Source organism: Lepisma saccharinum, chromosome 1, assembly GCF_977018435.1.
Source record: "Lepisma saccharinum chromosome 1, izLepSacc3.1, whole genome shotgun sequence".
Lineage (NCBI taxonomy): Eukaryota > Metazoa > Arthropoda > Insecta > Zygentoma > Lepismatidae > Lepisma > Lepisma saccharinum.
In genome coordinates this window covers 64240326-64264299 of record NC_139229.1, presented here as the reverse complement: position 1 = coordinate 64264299, position 23974 = coordinate 64240326, and the positions used below count along the sequence as shown (strand labels likewise).

The following is a 23974-nucleotide window of genomic DNA, read 5'->3' as shown; positions in this document are numbered from 1 at the left end:
AGCATGCATGCGCACGCATGTCGGAAAAGCGGTAGATACAAGCAGCTTGAAAAGTTGAAAGAGATAATGTGAAGATTATTTATGTAATTATTTACTTCTGACGAGTTTTAGCTGTACGTTTTATGTGTCTTCTCCAGTTTTGTTGTAACACTTTGCTAGTGAAATGTGTTGTATAACGAATGAAGGAAAACTCGTGATTCTCACCGTACAGTGATGCCACCTTGCAGAAGCTGCGAGAATATCTTTTACCTGGAATAACTTTCGTATATATTGCAGGCAACTTTAAAAAATGGACGCGAATAAGGAAAATTGGGAACCTGGAAGTATAGCGGCAACAGAGAATTCAATTTTAAGTTTTGTAACGGCCTCTAGGACAACAAATAATGCAAAGGTATGCACAACCATAGTACGATTATGTGGCATAACTAACTATAAAATGATTGGTATTTAATGCAACGTAAGCGCTTTAATGAGCTTTAATTTACTTCGGGCAGCTACTTGAATTGATATTTATGTAAATATTCAACCAACCGGATGATTAATATCCAGCTAAATGTTTAATTGTAAGTGCAAGGAAGATTCCCGTTGCCCACGATTAATTTGTTTGCTCGTGGTAATGTTGTTTCAGTACATCACAGTTGGCACTGCTATTCTACCAAACTATCAGTAATATATTCCTATAAAACATAATTTGATTTGATTTTAATGTGCAGTAATCATGGACCTTAGTGACACATTGCACAATCGTTCAGATCCTACTTTATTACCACTTCGATCTCGTGATAACACCTATAACTTATTTATTTCGTCCTTTTTAAGATTCCGGTACTATTATAGTATAAGGGAAACACCTATAAATCATATATTTCGCACTTTTTTACATTTCTAACTAAGATAATGTCTATTTCTTACATTTCCGAGTACTTACTGTTACTTCTTATTTCGATTCTGTAACACATTATGGCAGGCGATAGCGTACTGGTTCAGGGCACGTTGTGTTTTGTCGATTTATGCAGTGTTGCAACCTCGTTCACCGGAAAATACCTACTATCGTGCCCGGATTTAAAATTATGCTAATACGTCGCAAACCATTGATGTTAGCCCCAAAAACCATTCACGTTAGCCCCAAAAACAATTTTCCGTAAGGTTAAGTTAGGTTAGGCAAGCATAGTTTAAAAAAATAAAAACAAAATTAAAAATACTAGGCAAGTCATGTTCTAGTGAAAACACGGCGAGGTTGAAACACGGACTATGGGGTTGCATCATCTTAACACACGGAACATTGTGCTCTCATGCAGAAAGCATATGGCGGCAGCAGAAACAGCGTGTCGGACAGAGATTTTCGCAGAAAACGACATGTTTTCGCATTAAAATGGATCAAAACTACATTTACGAACTTCCACAATGCTACAGAAAATGATTTCCGTAAGTACTTTCTCCTGTAAATTTGAAGAAATCTGTTTCCCTTATACTATAATGTTACCAAGATTCCTACTTACGTATTCTGCAGCAGAACATTCGGTAAGAAGTTACAATATAGAGATATTGTATAATTAGTTTACTAGTTGTTATACTTGCTAAATTTGCAGTCGTGCTTACGTATATGCACATAATATTTTGGGGTAATGTGTTTAAATTGCACATTGAGTTGCAGAACTTGTAAAATAACGTTGTTAATTATCGCGATGATTCCCCATAAAGAGACAGGAACCATGTTTGATGATGTGAAGAAATGACGATCAACGTCCGTTCTGCTGTCTAGAGTGTTGCGACGCTGTTCAGAGCGATTCTCTTTGGTTTACAGCATTGGTCGTGGAAGAATGGCGGAGAGGAATGAAAAAAATATTAATGTGCTAAAGTTATATAAGTGGAGTGTAGAACAGGATGGTCGTGATTTGGTTAACAAATTGATGGAATTTGGTGTTGTGCCGAAGGAGAATAGTTACATGTGTCCATGCGGGCATACTTTGGAATTTTACAGAAACCGTGCATGTATTGATAAGAGCGATGGAATGCGGATTTTAATTACAGGTGAGTTTGAAAACGGTGATTCAGTTCCTTTGATTAAAAATGTCTCTTCACCAGTTACTTGCTACAAAAGTGTAGAACCATGGACGTATAGGTCACGCACCATTGGCAAATAGCCCCCCCCCTCACACACACACACAATTCACAGGAAGGTTAGGCAGACATAGTTAAAATTTGGGGTCGTAGAACCATTCATAGGTCATGCACCACTGGCGAATAGCCCCATGCACCATTCACAGGAAGATAAGTTTAGGCAAACATAGTTAGGAGCGATTTTACAATACCGAGAATTTCTCCATTTTGTTTGAAATTCGGCATACTCACTAAATTAGGGCTCCTAATCACGAATCTGAAGTTAAAATTTGGCGCTCACGTGTCAAACTTGCAAAATAAGAGGGTCAGTCATCGCAACCGACAATGTACAATTGCTCATTATTTATTGCAAGATTTTCAGTTTCGAATACTTAAAGAACGAAATATATGTATTCCTGATATTACTACGACCCTAAAATTTAACTATGTTTCCTAGCCTAACCTAACCACGTGCCAATGGTTCGTGGGGCTAGCGCCAATGGTCCGTGGGGCTAGCCATAATTCAGGAATTTCTATATGTGAGCGCCAAATTTTAAGTGCAGATTCATGATTAGGATACCCAAATTAGTAAGTATCCGAAATTTCAAACAAATTGGAGAAATTCCCTGTATTGTTAAATTATACCCATAGTTAAAATTTGGGGTTGTAAAACCATGCACGCATAGGTCACGCACCATTCACAGTAAGGTTAGGTTAGTTGCAGTTGGGTTAGGCAAACATAGTTAATATTTGTGGTTGTAGTATATCAGGAATATGTATATTTCGTTGTGAAACTATAGATCTTGCTATAAATAATGAGCAATTCTACATTGTTGGTTGAGATCATGGACCCCCTTATTTTCCGATTTCTAGACGTGATCCCCAAATTTTAAGTTCAGATTCGTCATTGCGAGGCCTAAATTAGTGAGTATGCGAAATATTAACAAAATTGGAGAATATCTCTATATTGTAAATTCGCTCCAAACATTCTTTAGGGTGGAATTATGCTTTCCTCACGAAAATAGTAGCGCATAGCCCCAGAAACCATTCACGCATAGCCCCCCTATTCTACATTGCAGAACATTCTTTAGGGTGGAATTATGCTTTTCTCACGAAAATAATAGTGGATAGCCCCAGAAACCATTCACGGATAGCCCCAAAAGCCCTAAAAACCATTCACGGTAAAGTTAGGTTAGGCAAACATAGTTAAAATTCTTTTTTCTATAAAAAAAACATGAATTCGCGCTAAAAGAGATTACACGATGAAAGAAAATACATTGACGAACTTCAAAAATGCTACAGAAACTGATTTATGTAAGTAGTTTCTTCTGTGAAATTGAAGAAATTAGTTTTCACTAGATCGAAGTGTTACCCCTATCCAGTTCCAGTTAACTTATGTGAGCAGAAAGTGGAATTTTGAATTTTGTTTACTCCTCTTACATCAGTGCACCCAATTTCCACCTTGGTAAATTGCAGTATCCATAAAAAAGAATCAATACGAAGGAATGTGAGTAATTACTCCCAGAAAATTCAAAAAATATTAGCCCAGTCTAATTCGCTGCATGATTAGCACTACATGAGTGGTGCTTGTTGCATTATAATTATGCGGTAACGGTTCCGATTTTTTATGATTTCTCCTAGCACGTATAATTTTGGAAATCATTGTCACACAAAATTTGAACCTTCCTTAAAGTAATGAGCCCTGTTTGAACTCGAAAAAAGTTATTTATCTTGAAAAAAACAACTTGAAAATGACCTTACGCACTCCTCATGGACAAGATATTGTCCATCGACAAGCGACAGTAAATATCATAGAAGCATGGGAATGGATGTAGAAGTAAATCGGAACCTTAGTAGAATGCATTTAGAAACTTTATTTTAATGTTAAGGGAACCAAGCCTAACCTGCCTAAGCTAACCACAAAAGCATATATTGAACAAAACCTTAAGTAATCGCTAAAACTCCGCAGTATGTGTTAACAGACGTACATCAAAATCGAACCATGTAAAAATTGCATTCGTAACATGATGAAATTGCAATGAAACAAAAGGAACTTGGGCCTTTATCTATCCAAATGGTAGGCTACTCATTTTTCTTAGCTATGATAATGTCAGTAGAAAAATTAAGTCACCATTAATAAAAGCTTCATATTTATCATTATTTGCAAATCAGAACTTTTCTTGTTTCCATGTTCATTCCAAGAAATATGGTAGTTATTATGACTCTTACATTTTCTTAGTTGTGTCTGAAACAGTATGATTTTTATTAGTATCAGCAAAAATCTTCCAAAATATAATCTTTCCTTATCATTAGTTTATAGAGTACACAGGGTCAAGGTTTGAAAATGTTATGTCCACAACTAAGGAATTGCTCAGAAGTTGGAGGAAAAAATAGAATTATTCATGTTGATCAGTTAAATAGTTCTATGTACAAAGATTCTATTAGCCAATCACCTGCAAATCTTCGCACTTTAAAATAACCTTTGACTGTGATAACAACCTAACAGGTGCCCCCTTGAGAGTTTCGTTAATTTTTTTTAAACAACACATTTCAGTGTTCGACATAATATAAAAGTGGTTCCAGTGTTAAGAAAGCACAACTAACGAAGATATTTGATCCCAAAGTATGGCCCACATAAGTTAAAACCTGCAATTTCGGAGTACTTTTGCTGCATTTGTTAGTAAAAACTGAATGCGAACATAACTATGTAAAAGTATAGCTGCTGTTGTGGAAAGTCGTTTTGGGTGCTATATTCACTTGCATGAAGCCTTCGGGTTGTTCTGCTACATAGTAAAGTAACGCGCTAAGGTAAGAGACGTACTTTACTTCACAATAACACATTTCCACAAGCAAAAATCAAGTGAAAACGTTCATAAACAACAAAATATTTAACTTTCTCCGGGGGGGGGGGGGGGTACAGAGGGTGAAGGTGTCATTAGGTGTAAAGTAACAACTTTATGTTGTAATTTACAACCATTAATTTGCCTCTTTTTTCTGTCTTTCTAGCCTCCGGATATTGAAGATTTTGAGATAATCAAACCAATAAGCAGAGGGGCTTTTGGGTAAGTATAACTACAGGGTAGATACTCACCGGGAATTACTTGAATTCCAGGAATTATGCGTGAATTATTGGCTCTGGGAATGATGCGTGAATTCTACTTGAATTTTTCTCCGTAGATGTGAAAAATTACAACTTGTATTAATCCGAATCCTATGGCGGAATTCTGGGCTGGGTGCCGAACTATCTAAATGAAAGAAATAGTTGTAAAATTGATTGATTGATTTGTGGTTTTAAGTCCACTTTACGCACAGAAAGGCTAATCAGGACTGGATCTACAGTTTAAAGTGGGATCCGAACTACTGTGCCATGTGCCTCCACCGGGTATCGAACCCAGGACCTCTTGATCACAAGGTGACCATGTTACCACTACATCATCGGGGAGGCACAAAAGTTGTAAAAGAGAGAATACATTGGCATCCCGTGAAATTATTTGCACCCTATAAAATCAATATTGGTTTCAGCTTGAAAAAAAATTAGATCCAAAAATTTTCTTGCTCGGTTCGCTCACATTATTTCGTTGTTCTCAATGATGCATTGTATCATAAATTATCAGACAGAGAAATAACATTTGTCTTAATTGATTTTCTTTTAAATGCACAAACAATTGTTTTGAGGAAAGGGTGCGTTTACATTTGAGAGACAATTTATGTAATTTTTGCTGTTGGTTTATTGTGAGATGGATGAATTGGCTGTGTAATGTATTTAAATAATATATGTTGTATATAATTTGTATTAAAGAAAGTTTCAATATGTACACAATTTAGTGTCCACATCGCTCCATGTTGCATATATGTGAAACATACATCGTGCATGAAAGTTATACATGTTAATATAAAAAAGATTTATATTTGGAATGCATTTATCAAGCATTTTCTGTCTCAAAAATAGTTCGTGTGCTTGTTTTCCATTATGAAATTGAAAGTGTTTAAAAAATTATTGATATCGTTTGTTCGAACACAAATGCTTTAGCAGCAAATTGCATAATTGACGAGGATAATAACGTCTTTGATACTACTACTACTACTACTACTAATAATAATTATAATAATAACAATGTTGGTCCCGGCAGGTTCGAATCCCAGCTTGGGCATGGATGTTTGTGACTGCCCATTCATCAATTTCATCATATCACTCATCCCCATCTTCGCAAATTAGCTAAACGTGGCACAAGAAGCGAAGTAAAATAAAACATCAATAATAATAATTATAATTAAATATTATTAACACTATTATTATTACTATTATTAGTATTAGTACGTTTATCCTGGCACTTTCTCCCCACCCTCCCAGACAGAAATTCCTGGTAGCGCCTCTGATTGTAAATAGAAACTCGGCACCTTAAATTAAATATTTTAATTGTATTACGTATACCGTTTAACTGAATTATATTTTTGGATGTTTGAATCACATAGACCCTCCGGGAATTATACTTGAATTTTATCATGGTCCTAGAATAGCCACCCTGAACTAGTATTAGAGCATATCATGATACATAATAACATTTCGATATCTTTCAAGTCATTTTGGGCCTTCATGGTGGTGTAGTAGTTCAATCCTCGGTTGAGGCATACAGTGGTTTGGATTCCGCTGTAAAGTATAGGTCCGAACCCAATTGGCCTATCTGTGCTATTCTACGTAATTTACTATCCAATTTATTCCAGGAAAATATAATTTGATTTGTTTAGTTGTGCAGTAATCTTAAACAAATTATTTTCAAGCCATTCCAATGAATCAAAAGACTAGAAGAATACAGGGTCATCAAGAATGATTGCCAGGATTTTAAACTGTTATTATAAAAGAAATATTTAATTGATATACACGTGTGGCATCTTAAAATGTTCAGAAAAGTTTAAAGTTTTAGACTTACCTTAGTACACTTCAATATGGGCACCATTTGTAGCTCGGGTGATGTCTAGACGATATTCAATCTCCTGCCACGTCTTCTGAATCGTATCCAGAATTACAATTACAATTGCAATTGCTGCAGTGACCCTCTTTAAGGTGCTCCCGCGCATGTGTTGTTTTAAGCCTCAAGGTCACACAAAACTTTAAACTTTTCTGAACATTTTAAGATGCCACACGTGTATATCCATTAAATAATTATTTTATAATAACAGTTTAAAATCCCGGCAATCATTCTCGATGACCCTCTATGAATAGTTTTAACTTGTAATTTCAAATACCACAAAGAAATTGTCTGCCCCAGCTTGCAATGCAGGGAAGATGCCTTTTGACCTTTATGGTCTCTGTGTCCCCTACCAACTTGGTCCACCAACTTGTGCTCCATCCCCTATTTCAATTCCCTGGCAAACGTGAATGTTAGGAATCGCAATGCCAGTACATAAAGGCCTGGTTCTTGGAACTGATCAGAAACATGGACAAGGAGGAGGCCAAACTTGCTGGCAGCTGTTGGAGGCTACATTAAATAATTTTAATTCACATGTTCTTTTCATTCTTACACCACTTGTGTACCACCAACCACAGAAGATAAATTGTGGATCTGCCGATGATCACCGAGATATTTTTGCATTTTTCATATCAGCCAATTATTCTTCAAGCTTCTTGATTTTTATTCATGTGCTTTGGGTATTTATATTAAGGAACATGTCCCTAGAGCAGATATTGTCAATGAGACAGTAGCCCAGTAAATTCTTTTTGAAAATTCAATGGCACAATCCCAACAAATTTATTCATAAATACCTTTATATTTTTTTAACTTTATACATTAATTAATATGTAACCTTGGAAATAAATATTAATAAATAAATTATGACAATTATAAAGTGTAATAATTCAATTATATCTGGGCTTATTGACAAATATAAGAGTGGGTTTAAATTAGTTGTCAGTGACTGGATCTAATGAAATATTGTAGTTCTGTGAGGCCAAATTAATTTGAAGTGCTAATTTTCAGTGGCATGTTGTATTTTGGACACTGAAAAATTGCAACGAATCAGAATTTTTGCACTTTAAAATATATGTTCCTAAAAAATTGCTGCGTAAACGAAGATGATAAATTTCACAAGAACCTCTCATGGCCCAGTGTAATAGATGCCAGGGCCCGATACTGGGCTGCAGCCCAGCCGTTAGGAAACACATCTATATAATATTCCAGCCATCAGGCCAAATAGATTGCACTTTCATTCCGCCCCTTGCACTTCGTGATGGGACCAGTACCCCTTGCCCTCAAGCTATATTTGAAACTTACATTTGCTGTTTAAATTTATTTTCAGGAAAGTATTTCTGGGCTGCAAGAAGAATAATCCAAACCAGCTGTATGCCATCAAGGCTATGAAGAAATCTGACATGATTAACAAAAACATGGTCAGCCAAGGTTGGTGTTACACAGTCACTTGTGAAATAAAATGTTGAATCCTTTAACTGTGAGATAGGAAAGGGGTGATATGAAAATTTTACCAATCTCGAAAAATGCTGGTAGAAAATTTCTGATGCTGTACCCATGGGCATCCGGAAAGGGTGGGGGGGAACGAAAGTCAACCAAAAATTACATATTTCACACATATAATTTAATTTCAGCCACAATAATGTGTGTATTGCACGAACATGATAAATTCAAATTTAAGCAATGTTTTTTGAAGGATGAACACTATTATTGGGGAAAATATGCCATGTTGGCCTCCGTGGAAAAAAATACCTTTCTTGCCCCTCCCTGGAAAAAATCCTGCGGACGTCCATGGGTGTACCAATCCAGTACAGAGTTTGAATGATTTATTATGTTAATGTAATAAACTTGATGACATAATTTTAAGGTGGAGGATAACTTTCAAATGGTATATTGTTTTACAATTGACTGCTAACTGTGAATTATAGGTTTATTTTTCATGTTGTTAGGTCATCTCATTGTTATTAATGTATTCATTTGGCAAAATATGATTGCTAAACTTCTAAATATGGAATTACAGGGAGTCCATAAAGTCCTGCAAAAAACTAAAACACTATAACTTTTTAGCTGTTGCGTTTAACAATACACACTTTTTGGGTGAGAAGGGTGGAAGTTTAAAGTTTTGTTCTGGCCACACTGCTCAGTGACGCTTGCACTGGTAATCACGTGATAATGTGACTTAAGATGGCGTCCATCCAGGAAAAGGCACAGTGTGTTCTGTGGTTTGCAGAGTCAAAATCTTGTGTTTCAGTGAAGAGAAAGTTCCAGACAACATATGGGAAACCACCCCCAGCAAATTCAAGTATCAAGAGACGGTATGAAAAGTTCAAGGCAACGGGAAGTGTGTCAGATTTGCCACGCAGTGGAAGGCCAGGATCGAGTGACGATGTGATTCAGTCAGTGCAGGACAGCGTTCTTCGGAGTCCAATGAAATCTCTGAAACGAAGATCACTGGAACTGGGAATACCGAAGTCAACATTACACAAGATCGTACGCAAGAAGGTGAAGGCCTGGTCCTACAAGTTCGGCAGTTTCTTAACGAACAATTTCAAGGTAGATGGATTGGCCGAAGAGGCCCCACACCTTGGCCTGCAAGATCACCAGACTTGACACCTTGCGATTATTGGTTGTGGGGACATGTAAAGACCGAGGTGTATTCACAGAAACCAGCTAATCTGGATGACCTAAAAGAAAAAATAAGAGATGTGATTCTGAATATCCCAGGAGAGCACCGTCACCACGCAATTCTCGGTTTCACAAAAAGTCTGCAACAGTGTTTCGACGTGAATGGTGCACAATTGGAGGTTTGGCGATGAACCTAACAAGCAGGAAATAAACTTTGAACCTTGCTGTAAGTACACACAAAATATTTTGTTAATAAACTTAATAGTTTTCAAGTTATAGAGTTTTAGTTTCTTGCAGGACTTTATGGACTCCCTGTATTGATCAATTATGCTTGAGTAAAGATTAATTTATCCTTTTCCTGCTACCTATAGATATATCATATTGGTAAATTTACTTTATTTGACAGCACTGTTGTAGTAGCTTGATTTGTGTGTGTTTAGTTTAGTTTATTTGCGTCCAAGGACTACCGGTGTGTACAAATTACAATACATGGTAATATAGGACATGTCTGATACTTTTCGTTAGCCAATGTACTATAGTGCTACTGAAAAATACTGTAGTATGATAAAACGGAATCGTACATTTGTGTATCCAGTGAAATCTGCCTTAAACATAACCAGAATGGGATCAGAATATTTTTCTGTTAAAACAGTCCCATTGAATGCAGCTCTAATGTATAAAAATTGAGATTAAATTAAATAATCACCATACTGATGTCTCCAGCTATCCATTAGATGCTTTGAATTCAGTCTTGCCCAGTATTTGAGCAACCTTTTTAGCATATTCCTGTAACATATGATTCGACACATGGTGATTTTTTTGTCTGGTCTCTCTCTTTTTCTCTGTGTGTGTGTACACATATGTACATAAACACACCGGAACGTAAAATTTTCAGGCAATTAGCATTATATTCTAAACAAGATTTTAATTAATGCTTAACTTTCATCTTAAATTATAAAACATGGGACACTAAATATATTTTTATTGTGTAATTATTGTATTATTTTATTATTATTATTGATATGTTAACACACACTCTTCATGACTTTCTTTTCATAAAATTTCCTACATGCAATTTATGGTGATTAGTTGATGCTGGGCGATACCTTCCCAGAATCTTGATGTCTCCTCGGGTGCCCAAAATGCCACATGATGCTTTCACAGAATCAATATATCCTATAACTATGTAGAGTTCACAATTTGCCTTAATTTTGCACCAATATTGTGCGATAAATGTGCTTCTTCTGATTAAATAGTAGCTATTTTAATAATCTGACTTTCTCATATATGAACCTGTGATAATTTTATTGTTTTTTTGTCTATTGTATGGGAGAATAGACTGCTGACAACAGCTTCATGCATTTTTATTCAGTGTTTACAAGTGCTTTAAGTTTGTCTGCTGTAACTTCATGCCCCTGCCAAAAGCAACTTGAACTTTGTTGCTTCCTTGTTTGCTTTAAGATTAGAGTTGTTGTTCATGTAGTTTTCCATAACTTACTCTTTCCATATATTAATGAACCATTTTGTGGTATTTATTATTTCAAGCAAAATTTCCAGCGAAATTACTTACATGTAAACATTTATAAATAAGCTGAACAACTATAAATTGTTCCAAATCAACAGTATTAGTATCAATCTTAAAAGGAAAATCATGTTAAAAAACTGTAATTGCCAATTTGAGTTTCAGAAATTGCTACTTTGAATTTTGTGAATTAATTTAATTTGTATCTGATTTTAAAATTATGCTTTGCAAGTTTTTTTATTTTTTGAAATTTTTTTGGTCTGTTCATCCTTTGCTTATATTTCTTGCTTTTTGTACAGTCATTACAGAAAGAAATGCATTGGCTCTCTCTAGAAGTCCATTTTGCGTTCAGTTATTTTATTCTCTTCAGTCTGCTGCTAATGTATTTTTGGTAAGTTGATGTATTTTTGTAGCATTCCATTACTAGATATTAGAAAAGCAAATAAATTACTGAAAATAATTGAAGTACATTTTGCTTTTAGCTGCTCTAGCAGATATATGGTTTAATATAGAGTAATTCACTCTGCTTTTCTTGCATATTGTAAGTGATGAAGATTTTTAATGTGCTTTGTCAGACTGTGGCACAATACATTTCTAGAATTGATTATTAGCATAATCTAATATGCAATTTTTATTTCCAAATTATCAAATCCATGTATGTCCCGCACCATGGCTTTTGTTCTAAGGCATCATGACTTAGGCTCCGGCTACGGGAGATTTCGGCCTGTGTGTATGGCTGGTGGCCGCCACCCACCATCGTGAGGAAATTGAGGAGGTACAAATGAGTAGCGTAACCTGGTCACAGAAACCTACCATGATGACTGGGGGTTCATTATGCTGACCACACGTTACCCCATAAATGTTTGGATGATCCCCCACCTGAGTGCTGGCAGTCTGTACGTAGGCCCTAGTCCTCACATGCTGTCGTGCTACGGGTTAAATTAAAGTCGTGTGTGATTGGCATTAATGATTGCCAGGAATCAACTTTGATCTCATAACTTGTAGGAAGGTGGGTCAAAAATAAATAACAGTCCGTAACCCCATCCTTTAGAAACTACACATACATTTCACTCAGATTCTCAACAGTATGTCCAGCAATGGACCAAAAGTTATTGAAACGTATTGTTTGAGCCAGCATATAGATTGTGGAGGAGGCTACATTTTTCAATAATTTTTTCCAATCTTAGGAGCAGATTAAAACGGACCAGAAATAATCCAGAATATTTTTGATGCTCTTGCTGCAACTTGAACAACAGATATTTCGTTGATCCATGGAGTTTGAAATTGGAATACATTTTATGAACGATGAGATGAATGTAGACCATCAGATGAAGGCGTAGAAGAAGATATAGCTCCTGCCAAAAAGATAAAGGAATATTGAAATGGAGATTTAGTAATAGCCCTACATGTAGGAACACCAGCAGTATTAACTATTTTGAGAGGTTGCCAAGTCTCAACACTAGAGGATGCCACTTTTGCCTACAAGATGGAATTAAATTGCACAGTTGTTTGAATCCCACTATAAGCCATAGGTCGAGCCCTCATTATACCCGGGTCAGTCTAAGAACTGACCTCATTCACAGTGCAGAACGGCTCTTTTGACAAAATCCTGTTTCCCTGCTGGCTGCTTTGGGGAGGAGGGATTATAAGGTTGCTGCTTCTTGCCCAAACAGGGGGAAGGGCAGCGGTAGTCCTAATTGGCTGTTTAACCTCAAGTTCCTTCGTAGGTAAACGTGGCAACAGAGGCCACTGTCAGAAAGCTTGGTCTCACTCCGGGAGTTACAGCGGTCTCGCTGTAGTCTGAGCATTCAAGGGGCTACACTGTCACTGAGTGGCAACACTGCCTTTCAGGAGTAGTTGTGTGGAACATACTTTGAGGAATTTTAATAATATCTAGTTTGATACAGCTTTAACTGTGTATGTTTTCATAAACTTTTGTAGTGTCCTTTGTATTCAGGGTGGCGACACCTGGAAAACCGGGAAAAGTCGGGGAATTTGAGGTGTCAAAAAAAGTCAGGGAAATGTCAGGGAATTTCGTCTTCATCGATTTTTTATTTTTTTAAAGATATTTTTATGGAACTCTGCACGGGAACAGGAAATTTCGTTCGTAAGTTTCGGCATCAATTTTTAGGCCCCTTTTATGCGCAACACAACCACGGCGCTAGAAACCAATGATGGCAGGAGGAGAGAGAGAGAGAGAGAAATTTCTCCCAGCCGGGCTTCTCGGCGGGAATTTAAATTTTTCCACCTTTTGGAGGAAAATTGTTATAACTCTGGCACTATGGGAGCAATCTACTTCGGATAACTTTTGTTTTGCAGCTAAACCATCAGCGCATGCAACCGTATACCATTCAGAACACCGGACCGAGGAGGGGGGGGGGATGTCCCCCGAATTTCAATGGGAAAAACATAAAAATCAGGTGTTTGCCCCTTCTTATCCCGCTATTTTGGGAAGAAGGCGCGAGCTTTAGTATTCTTTTCAAAGAATGGACATTTCTCAAGAGAATGAAACATGTTTCATGTGCTTGGATGCCATACAAGTTGACTAATAAGCCAAAGTGTGATTTTTTTAAATTTTATTATTATTTTTTTTTTTTTTGCGAAAAATAGGTCATTTGCATTTTTGGAGAAAAATTGTTATTACTCGGACACTATGGGAGCAATCTACTTCGGAGAACTTTTGTTTTACAGCTAAAACATCAGAGCATGCAATCGTGTACAATTTAGAACGCCGAACCGAGGAAGGAGAGTTTGGGGGTCGCGAGCTCCGAATTTCAATGGAAAGAAACAAATCTGGAGTTTGCCCCCTCTTCTCCCCCTATTTTGGGGAGAAGGCGCGAACTTCAGTATTCTTTTCAAAGAATGGACATTTCTCAAGAGAATGAAACATTTTCATGTTCTTGGTTGCAATACAAGTTGAATAATAAGCCAAAATGTGATTTTTTTTTTTTTTTTTTACGAAAAACAATTAATTTGTATTTTTGGATGAAAATTGTTATAACTCTGGCACTATGGGAGCATTCTACTTCGGATAAGTTTTGTTTTGCAGCTAACACATCAGAGCATGCAACCGTCTGCAATTCAGAACACCGGACCAAGGAAGGGGGGCTTGGGGGCACGGCCCCTGAATTTCAATGGAAAAAACTTAAAAATCTGGAGTTTGTTCCTTCTTCCCCCGCTATTTTGGGGAGAGGACGCGAACTTTAGTATTCTTTTCAAAGAATGGACATTTCTCAAGAGAACGTAACATGTTTCATGTTCTTCGGTGTACAAGTTGAATAATAAGCCAAGATGTGTTGTTTTTTTTTTTTACGAAAAATAGGTAATTTGCATTTTTGGAGGTAAATTGTTATAAATCGGGTACTATGGGAGCAATCTACTTCGGATAAGTTTTGTTTTGCAACTAGAACATCAGAGCATGCAACTGTGTACAATTCAGAACGTCGAACCGAGGAAGGGGAGCTTGGGGGGCACGACCCCGAATTTCAATGAAAAAACATAAAAATCTGGAGTTTGCCCCCTCTTCTCCCGCTATTTTGGGGAGAAGGCGCAAACCTTAGTATTCTCTTCAAATAATGGACGTTTACAAAGAGATTGAAACATGTTTCATGTTCCTGGGTGCCATACAAGTTGAATAATGAGCCAAAATGTGAAACTCTGTTCGGAAATGTGACATGGATATTTTGCGGAGAGGGGGGAGGTTGGTCATCAATATGAATTTCCCAGGCTTACTCCAGACCTGTGTCAAAGTTTCCACCCAAACATAAGAGTATGAAGGTCCAAAAAGCACATTCATTTCGTAATCAGCACCATGATACCATATGGTATCATCGGGCCAGTAAGACCTTACTCTGATGATACCATATGGTATCATTGGGGGAGTAAAGGTTAAGCCACTAAATATTATGTGGAAAATGCATTGAATTGTCATTTTTTCTTGTCCATATGGGAGTAGTAAGGGGACCTGTCAACAGATGGAGGGGATAAGAGCCATAAGATCATCACCCAACAAAGTATCTCACTACAATATGCATCAGAAATTCCATGGACTCCAACATCCAACAAAAGTCGCATGCATAAACAAGAACTTTAGACTGCAAATATGCTACTGGAATTTTATTACTCTTCTGGCTCACTTCACCTTATTTAATGTAGCAGTGCTTTCGAATTTTTTCTTTCATCATCCTGATGTATTACTGGTTTCGCACAAGTTAACATACGTTTACAATGACATTGCACTATTCTTAGATATGAAGAAGAATCCAACCAAACGGGATATATATTGAATACTATCACGAAAAAGTGAAACATAAATCTTCATTGGTGAACGTTATAAAAATTGGCAAGTGCATACTCCCAACCTTAAATTTACTGCAACACTAGTATTGCAATGAAATTGACGCCACTCTCTGTCCTGTCTGTTTAAACTCACGAGATTGTCATTAATCTCTCACTGAGTAAGGTTAATGTCCAATATTATGAAATAAGATACTAATAACAAATACGTGTAAATATTTTAATATATTTACTCGAATCATTCAATCATAAAAGCAATGCTTCCATATTAAAAACACTTAGTTGCTGACCAAGGCAGTTTATTAAGATAAAAAACACTTAACGGTTAACGTTTCAACCCTGTATCAGGGTCTTCCTCAGACGAAGAACTAAACGATCATTTTAGTTTAGTTCTTCGTCTGAGGAAGACCCTGATACAGGGTTGAAACGTTACCCGTTAAGTGTTTTTTATCTTAATAAACTGCCTTGGTCAGCAACTTAGTGTTCATAAAAGCAAATCACTTTCTTCAAGAATTGACTTTTCTCTGTCAGCCCTGCTAAATTTTTACTTTCCATCTACTGATTTATACGAGGAGTGGCCAGAAAGTAATTTCCGATTAGTAGGGACATTGGTTTTCGCAAACGCCAAAACCGTGAAAAATGGTAATTGCTGCGAAGTTATGTTTAGGAATGTGCAGGGATGTCTGGACACATTTTTCGCCCATTCGAAATATTGAAATAATGCGAATTTGGCATAAAATGCGAATTGTTGGCGTTTTTAGCGATTTTTTCAAAAGAAAGGTCCTAAAACAACGAAAAATTCTATGAAATCCAATATTCTTGTCTTTTCTAGGCCATGTTTGTGTACATAGAACATGCAAGTTTTCCAACATTTTACTCGAGTAAACTATAGAGTTATACGTACATGGAATAATTCTGACAGCTCACGATTTTTTCAACTTCATTCAAAACCATTTTAATCACAGAGCAAAGTGGCAGGGTTCTAACAGGAGATCGAGTGCGTATCTACCGTCACACGGTAGCCACATCTTCGTATTTGTCGCACGAGATATGTTTTGAATTACCAAGCTAAGTGCGCACCATCGGCATTTGCCGAGCGAGTAATAATGGAGTTCAGTCGTTAGGGCGACTGACTACTATGCGAGAGACCCAGGGTCGATCCCCTGTGGGGGAGAACCGGGATGTTTTCCACCTATTCAAACTGCTCCGGCACCCACCCAGCATCATATGAAGCTGGTACCTTGAGGAAACTTTGAGGGATAAAGGTAGTCAGGAGCGTGGTGCTTATCACATCATCCCCACCTTCAGCCGTGATCAAGAAAGTGTGGGGCCACACCCCTATACACCTTCGTGGAAAGTGCAGGGGAGCACTTTACTCTTACTTCCTCAAAAATCTATTCCAACATATCAAACTGTCACGAAAATACATAGACCATGTGACCTACAATTTAAAATAATAGTTTAAAAGCACAATGGAGTATTACGTTTCGGTATATTTGGCAGAAAAATGTTCTAAAACAAAAACGTGAATTTTGGGAAACGTAACACTAACAAGTCAAAAAAAGATAATTCCAATTTTTGGTGCCATAATATATCTGTATCTGTCACGTGAGATTGATTGATTTTAATTTTTTGGGTACGTCGCCACTTATGGTCAGTATGTACGGGGAAAATTCCATTATCTAAAACCCTTACCTTAAAATTAAGAAAGGGGTATGGAAAATAACTTTCTCAAAATAACTTTCAAGATATCAAACTCTCACGAAGAGGCGTAAGCCATGTGACTTACAATTTGAAACAGTAGTTTTAAAACACCATGAAGGTATAATTTCAGATATTTGCCAGAAAATGCGCTAAAATGAAAATGTGAATTTTGGGAAAAATAACACCGTATAGTAAAAAAAAAAAGAATTAAGAAAATATACCAATTTGAAAAAATACCAAAATATCAAAGTCCCTACCGATTAGGCATAAATTAAACAAGAATATCAGTTGTAATTTGTTGCATTAGTAACAGTGAGTCCTAACCTAATTTTCGGCATAATCACCACCGTTGTTCTGGCATTTGTCGTAGCATGACACTAAATTCTGTATGCCCATGGTATGTGTGTCTGACAGCAAAGACTGGAACTGTGTAGCTGTCAAATTCTTGCTCAGCCAGAAACCTCTTCAGTTGAACAAAGAGATGAAAGTCGGTACATTCAAGGCCAGGGCTGTTCAGGGAGTGGTTCAAGATCTCTCACCTGAAGTGATGCAAAGGGCCCGTGTGTACTCAGCTGTATGGGGTTGTGCACATTCGATTGGCCTTCCTTGAATTGTCTGCACCATCGTCTGACCATACTATCACTCAACGACGTCCGGTCTGCATACCTCACACGATTCCTGGTGACTCTGTGCCAAATTCTGAGCGTAAAATGTAGGCTACATCACAGTCGATGGGAGACTGTATGAGAGCTGCAATCTTTAACCTAGAACTGTCCTAAAACGGCTGCATGCAACTGTGCCAGATTACAGCTACATGCGTCTTCCTGCCTGCATGTGTGTGTGTCGCTCTACGACCACTAGTGCTGCGTATAGGCTTTGGAGCTTTTTTCAGGATGCCCCTCGTATATGAACTTTCAGAATCTTTTATTATTAGAGTGTTCCTGTTTGCATGTGTGGTTAGCTAAATCAGGTACCTATACAATGGAATTCTATAAATTCCTTGCGTTAAATTTCTAATACCTACATACCCTTCTCGTCAGCATTAATGGTATAACTGCATGTTGTCAGTTTCACAGTAGTTCACTTGGATATACTGTACTGAAGCAGAAATCCCATTGATAATGTAAGGAAATATGACACTTTCTTTTGTTCGATTCAATTGTTTCACTTATATGCAAGAGTTAAGTTGTTTGCTTTACAGAAACGAGAGAAGTAGCTTTATGCATCGAAAAATGAGTCCGCATTCATGGTTCTTGCAAGCAGAACGTTCCAAACCTGTGGAAATATCAACATATAATACCGAGAATGGATAAGGAGACTGATAAATTACAAGTTGTATTTCTTAATCAATCACTCTTTACTCTTATCTAATTTAGTCGAAACTTTAAAAATAATCAAGTATTTTATTTTAAACTTACTGCATATGACAAAATTCCGTAATCATTCCCTAGCTTGTGAATTCTAATAATTTTCCAAATTCACTATTTTGCAGTTTGAATTCAAATCATAGAGAATAGAGAAATTAAGTCAATTTCATAGAAGATAATATTGGTACTTAACAAAACCATATGTGGATCTGTATGAGTTTATTATTTCCATTTGCAAAAACATCGATTTAGTTTAGTTTGTAATTGTCAGGGAAAAATGTAAATTTTGTCCTGGAAAACCTGGAAATGTCAGGGAATTTAATTTCTGCTTGTTTGTATCCACCCTGGTATTAGAATATTAGAAACAATTCTAAGATTACTTACAAATGTAAATTATACTCTAAGTTATGCAAAAAAATTCCAATTTTGCACCAATATTATGTGAAAACTATGTTGTGATTATGTAGCAAGTATATTCTGATGTAATTTTTGAATATTTTGAATCAAAATTCTGATAAGTTGATGCTTATAATTAGAGGGGATTCTCATCCACTAATATTAATTAGTATTTTGAACAACTCTATGCTACAATTTTCAAGCATCGGTATCAGTGGGAATCATTAGGAATGTCAGTATCGGTATGGCTATTGGTTCAAAGTGGTATCAGCTCAGCCTTATAAAAAAGTGAATATTATACATTCATTAAACACTACTGTGTAACAATGTAATGTAAATTATAGTTGCATTTTTTGTGCATATGCCGTCAAGAGAATTGGTGTTAAACAAATAGGCATACATTGAGTACATTGAGCTTTTCCTTTTTTTAGGTAATGGAATATATGGTCGGAGGTGATCTCAAATCCTTGCTGGGTATGCATGGTTATTTTGAGGAGCACTGGGCAGTATTTTACAGTGCAGAAGTTGCCTTGGCTCTGGAGTATTTACACAGGTACTTACCAGGAAAATTATTTGGTAACAGTCTCTCTTATTTTTAACGTAGTATGTGCTTATATGGAACAAAATAGTTATAATTTTAAGATGTTTCTTCCAACAATTTATTGTGTATAATCTTGATACATACAGCACAGCGCTTATCTCCGTGGCAATAGTGGTTAGCATAGTATGCTATGATGCCAGGGGTCCCTGATTCAAAGCCTGGCATGGGTGTTCTTTGTGAGTGTCCCTTCATAATTTTCATGTCATCATCGTCATTCATCCTCATTATCATGATCAGCCAAAGCAGTGAAAGCAAATTGTCAAGTTTTTGTATATTCCTAGCTATTGCAATCCTTGTGATAATGATAATGTATTCATATGCAATACCTATCCACTTGTGTTGTGATTTTAATAATCATGCATGTACATTTCTTCTAGCCATGGTATTATTCATCGAGATTTGAAACCTGACAACATGCTGTTGACAAACAGAGGCCATGTGAAGCTTACAGACTTTGGATTAAGCAAAATCAATTTGCATCGAGGTAATGTTTTCGATATTTATGCCAGCGTCTATTTTGTACATTGAGTCATGACATAATGTAGTAAATTGATCATTTACGTGTGTGATTGAAAAGGATTTAATGTAGGAATTTTTGAAAGTAGTTGAATGTTGATTAGTTTCTGCTGGTGGCTGATAAAGGAGATCAAATTGAGATAAATGGTAGTAACGGTAACAAAATGTTAAATGTTTCATTATAGCTTACTGCATGCTTGGCTCAGGATAACTGGAAGACAGTGTAGTCATTTTTTGAATGAACTTTGAAGAAAGCAAATAAGTAGTAACTGCAGCAACTAAGGTGATACATATATACATGGTGAATAGCCATGGAAAGTTTAGAAATGTGCATGTTGTTCAAGTCAGCAACAGGAGAATGCACAGACATCTACAGGATGTCCACCAGTCTGGAAAACCTGGAATAGTCTGGGAATTTTATTTTTCTGGAAAACTTTGTGTTTTTGTTTCTGGGCCATACCAAAGCTACTGGCATTTCAAGAAGGTGTAAAAGGTATCAATTTGAAAAAAACATAGTACAAATATCCATGGATGGACCAGCAGTTAACTGGAAATTTCTCACCTTTTTCAAGGAAAACATGGCTATTAATGAGCCAGAAAGTACAACATTGCTGGAAATAGGAAACTGCAGACTTCATTTTCTTCATGGTGCTTCAAAGCATCTTCAGAGTTCTGGTTGGAACGTAGTAGTATTCTTAAGAGCAGTGTAAAATTTATTTAAAAATGTTCCAGCTCGGAGAGCAGATTCCACAAGAATTACAGGATCAAAAGTTTTTCCAAAAAAAGTTTTGTCCAATTCAGTGGTTAGACAATGGAAGTGTGGTGGAAAAAGCACAGTACCTTTCACCATTTCTGAAAACCTATGCTGACAGAGTTCCTGGTACCAAGGTGTGAAAGTTTTAAAACTATTAAGTCACAAGTGAGGAATCCTCTGTTACCAGTCAGACTAGCTTTCTTTCAGACTATTGCAGCTGATATAGAATCCTTCTTGTCAGGTTTCAGTCTGATTCACCAATAGTGCCTTTCCTTTATGAACATTTGCTCAAGCTACTGAAATCCCTTATGTCCAGGTTTATAAAGAAGTCCATTCTGCTTGAAGCTGTAAGTTCTGAAGATCTTTTGAAACTAAATCTAACTGATCCAGAATGTGTGTGTTCTGCAAAAGAAGTGGACATTGGATTTGCAACCCGAGCAGTATTTAGATCTGTGAAACTATCTGACGTTCAGGTGTTACATTTTCTTGAAAATTGTCTGAAAATATTACAATGTTAATATGTATGAGATCACCATTGAAATATAGGCTCAAAATATTACAATGTTAATATGTATGAGATCACCATTGAAATATAGGCTCGCATATGGTGCAGTAGGGATGTGACGAAGCTGAAAATTTACCGATGCCGATGTACTCACCGATAATTTTTGGAACCGATACCGATGCCGATATTTAACCGATTCCGATACATAAGATTATTAAACAGAAATGGAATGTTATTTTCATCATGACAAAAATAAATTTGCTATGTACATTTCTATTGCATATCATATGTATATACATATATATTCTCAAGAGTGTGAATGTACATTAGCATCTACAAAATGTTATGTGAACCTTTAAGAAGAACATGGATTCTCAAGAGATTATTAAACATTAGTACACAAGCAGTTCTTTGAAATGCAAAATGAATTCCTGTTCTGCCAGATTCAACTTCAGAAACACGAGATTTGGAAGCACTTCAGGAAGTAACCTACTTCTTCTCTTATCTCAAATCTGATCAGCAACACTGAACACTCAATCACTGGGTATGCCCAAGTATTTTCTCTGGATTTGCTTCAGGTTTGAATATTCATTTTTGAATTTCCAATACATCAGCAGATCCTGGTTCAGCAATGTACTGTTTTATTTCCGATTTATAGTTAGGTTGATCCTCTGAATGAGTTTGCAATAATTTTATTACAAAAACTCTACAATAATGACGAATCATCACCAAATTTTCAATAAATCTTACAAAACTAGAATATAAAACTTATTAGAGGGTAAAAACTCTAGTATAATCTGTACCGGTTTAAATATCGGATTTTTGCCGATTCCGATACCGATGCCGATATGTCAATTTCGGCCGATTTTCATACATCTGTAATCGGCTTCGGCACATCCCTATGGTGCAGCATGTTTCTCTCCAGCATTTGTTTTGGATGGAAAAGTAGGTGAAGACCAAGTAAATGTGGCATTAAAACTCCTAGTTGAAAAGTGTCATTTTTCTGACCCTGCTGCAGATGATATAAAACGGTTCTATACTGACTTATATAGTAATGACTGTGATTGCAAGAATGAAAAATTTTGACATTGCTGTTGATCGGCTGGATCAGATGTGTATGACAGTTCTTGAAGACTGTAACAAAAGTGTCTTCATACTGTTTGTCCAGAAGATTTTAATGCTTTCACATGGAAATGCTTCTGTTGAGCGCAGTTTCTCTGTAAATAAGCAATGCCTTGTGGATAATCTTGATGAGGACTCACTTATTGCCCAAAGATGTATACATGATGCAATTGTAGCTTATGGAGGGGTTGAAAAATTCCCTATAACAAAATCTTTAATCCATGCAGCAAGGAATGCAAATGGAAAGTTGAAGGAAGCATGATACAACAGGAACTCAGAATGCTCATTTGGAAGAGAGGAAAAGAAGTATAGCAGAACTGAGTACAAAGAAAGCTAAAATCCTTGAGAGATCTGCAAAGGAAATCCAAGAAGTTGATGAAAAGGTGAAAGCATTAAAGAAGATGATAGTGTAGTTGTGTTTTTTCGACTAATGTGTTCTTTTGAAACTCACATGTTAATGAACGCCAATTCTACCTATATGGTAGAAAGACATTTCAAGTATTCAAATTGTGCATTTATTTTAAAGGAAGAAAACTATTGTACAAAATTACATTCAGTTTATAAACATATATACTATTTTTCTTACAACTACTGAATTGTTATGGAAATAAATAACTCCAAAAAATTGGTAAAACAATTATTTTTAATGTGTGGGTGGATCGGATGGCTATAAGGGGTGAAGGGAGGCATCAATAATTTCACATAAATTGATGATAAAAGCTTGCTAGTATATTGGTAAATTCCCATAAATATACAGGTACAAGAGGATAAAGTATGCTTTGTGGTGAAAAGATTAATCTGATGTACTATAGTTTACGGTTTTAAACTTGAGTGTGACTAAGTGTGAATTTTCATCTAAGTGCTCTGATTTTCTTACATACAGTATATCACCTTTGACTGGGTGCCAAAACTTTCGGGTTGGGGCAAGGACAGTTAATTTTTTCTTGGTAGATAAGGGATAGCATTAAGAGACCATACTGGTTGAGCAAAAAGTAGGGGGACAATCCCCCCCATTATTAATCGCTGCTACTGTACATACATGTTCATGTACATTAATTGCCCTAATGACTTTGTCTGGAAAATTTTTGTTCTTGGTCTGGAAAACCTGAAAAAGTCAGGGAATTTTATTTTCACAAACTAGTAGACACCCTGATCTATGATTTATCTATAATTTGAATCCAAAACCTCATTGGAAGTCTATTCTCCATTCACTATGTATTTGGGATAGGACCGATGCATTGGTTGATAGTGATTATAGCAGCTGGTAATATCATTCACAGAAATAGCTTTTAACACCATGTGCCGAGTATAACGTGTTCATCTTACCAGTCAGAGAGCAGGAACATGGGAAGGAGAAACATAAAAATAAAGCTGTAAATTTTTGCAGGCATTGTTAAGAATAAAAATGCAGATAAAAACAGGTGTGGTTGGTAGAAGTATATTCCTCGTCAGAAGCAAATCCAACAGTTGATGGCTGGAAGTCTTTCACATAATGGAAGATT

General features: G+C 36.4%; 1 protein-coding gene across 1 annotated transcript in view; it reads left to right on the top strand.

Moving 5' to 3' along the window:
* The window catches only part of gwl (serine/threonine-protein kinase greatwall), a 49896-nt gene continuing 25922 nt past the window's right edge, over positions 1 to 23974 (top strand). The window contains exons 1-6 of the mRNA XM_083132031.1: positions 1 to 391; positions 5107 to 5162; positions 8395 to 8495; positions 11511 to 11602; positions 19406 to 19527; positions 19953 to 20059. Of these exons, the coding sequence (XP_082988157.1) occupies positions 290 to 391; positions 5107 to 5162; positions 8395 to 8495; positions 11511 to 11602; positions 19406 to 19527; positions 19953 to 20059 (580 nt within the window). The 5' untranslated portion in view covers positions 1 to 289. The remainder of the gene's footprint in view (positions 392 to 5106; positions 5163 to 8394; positions 8496 to 11510; positions 11603 to 19405; positions 19528 to 19952; positions 20060 to 23974) is intronic.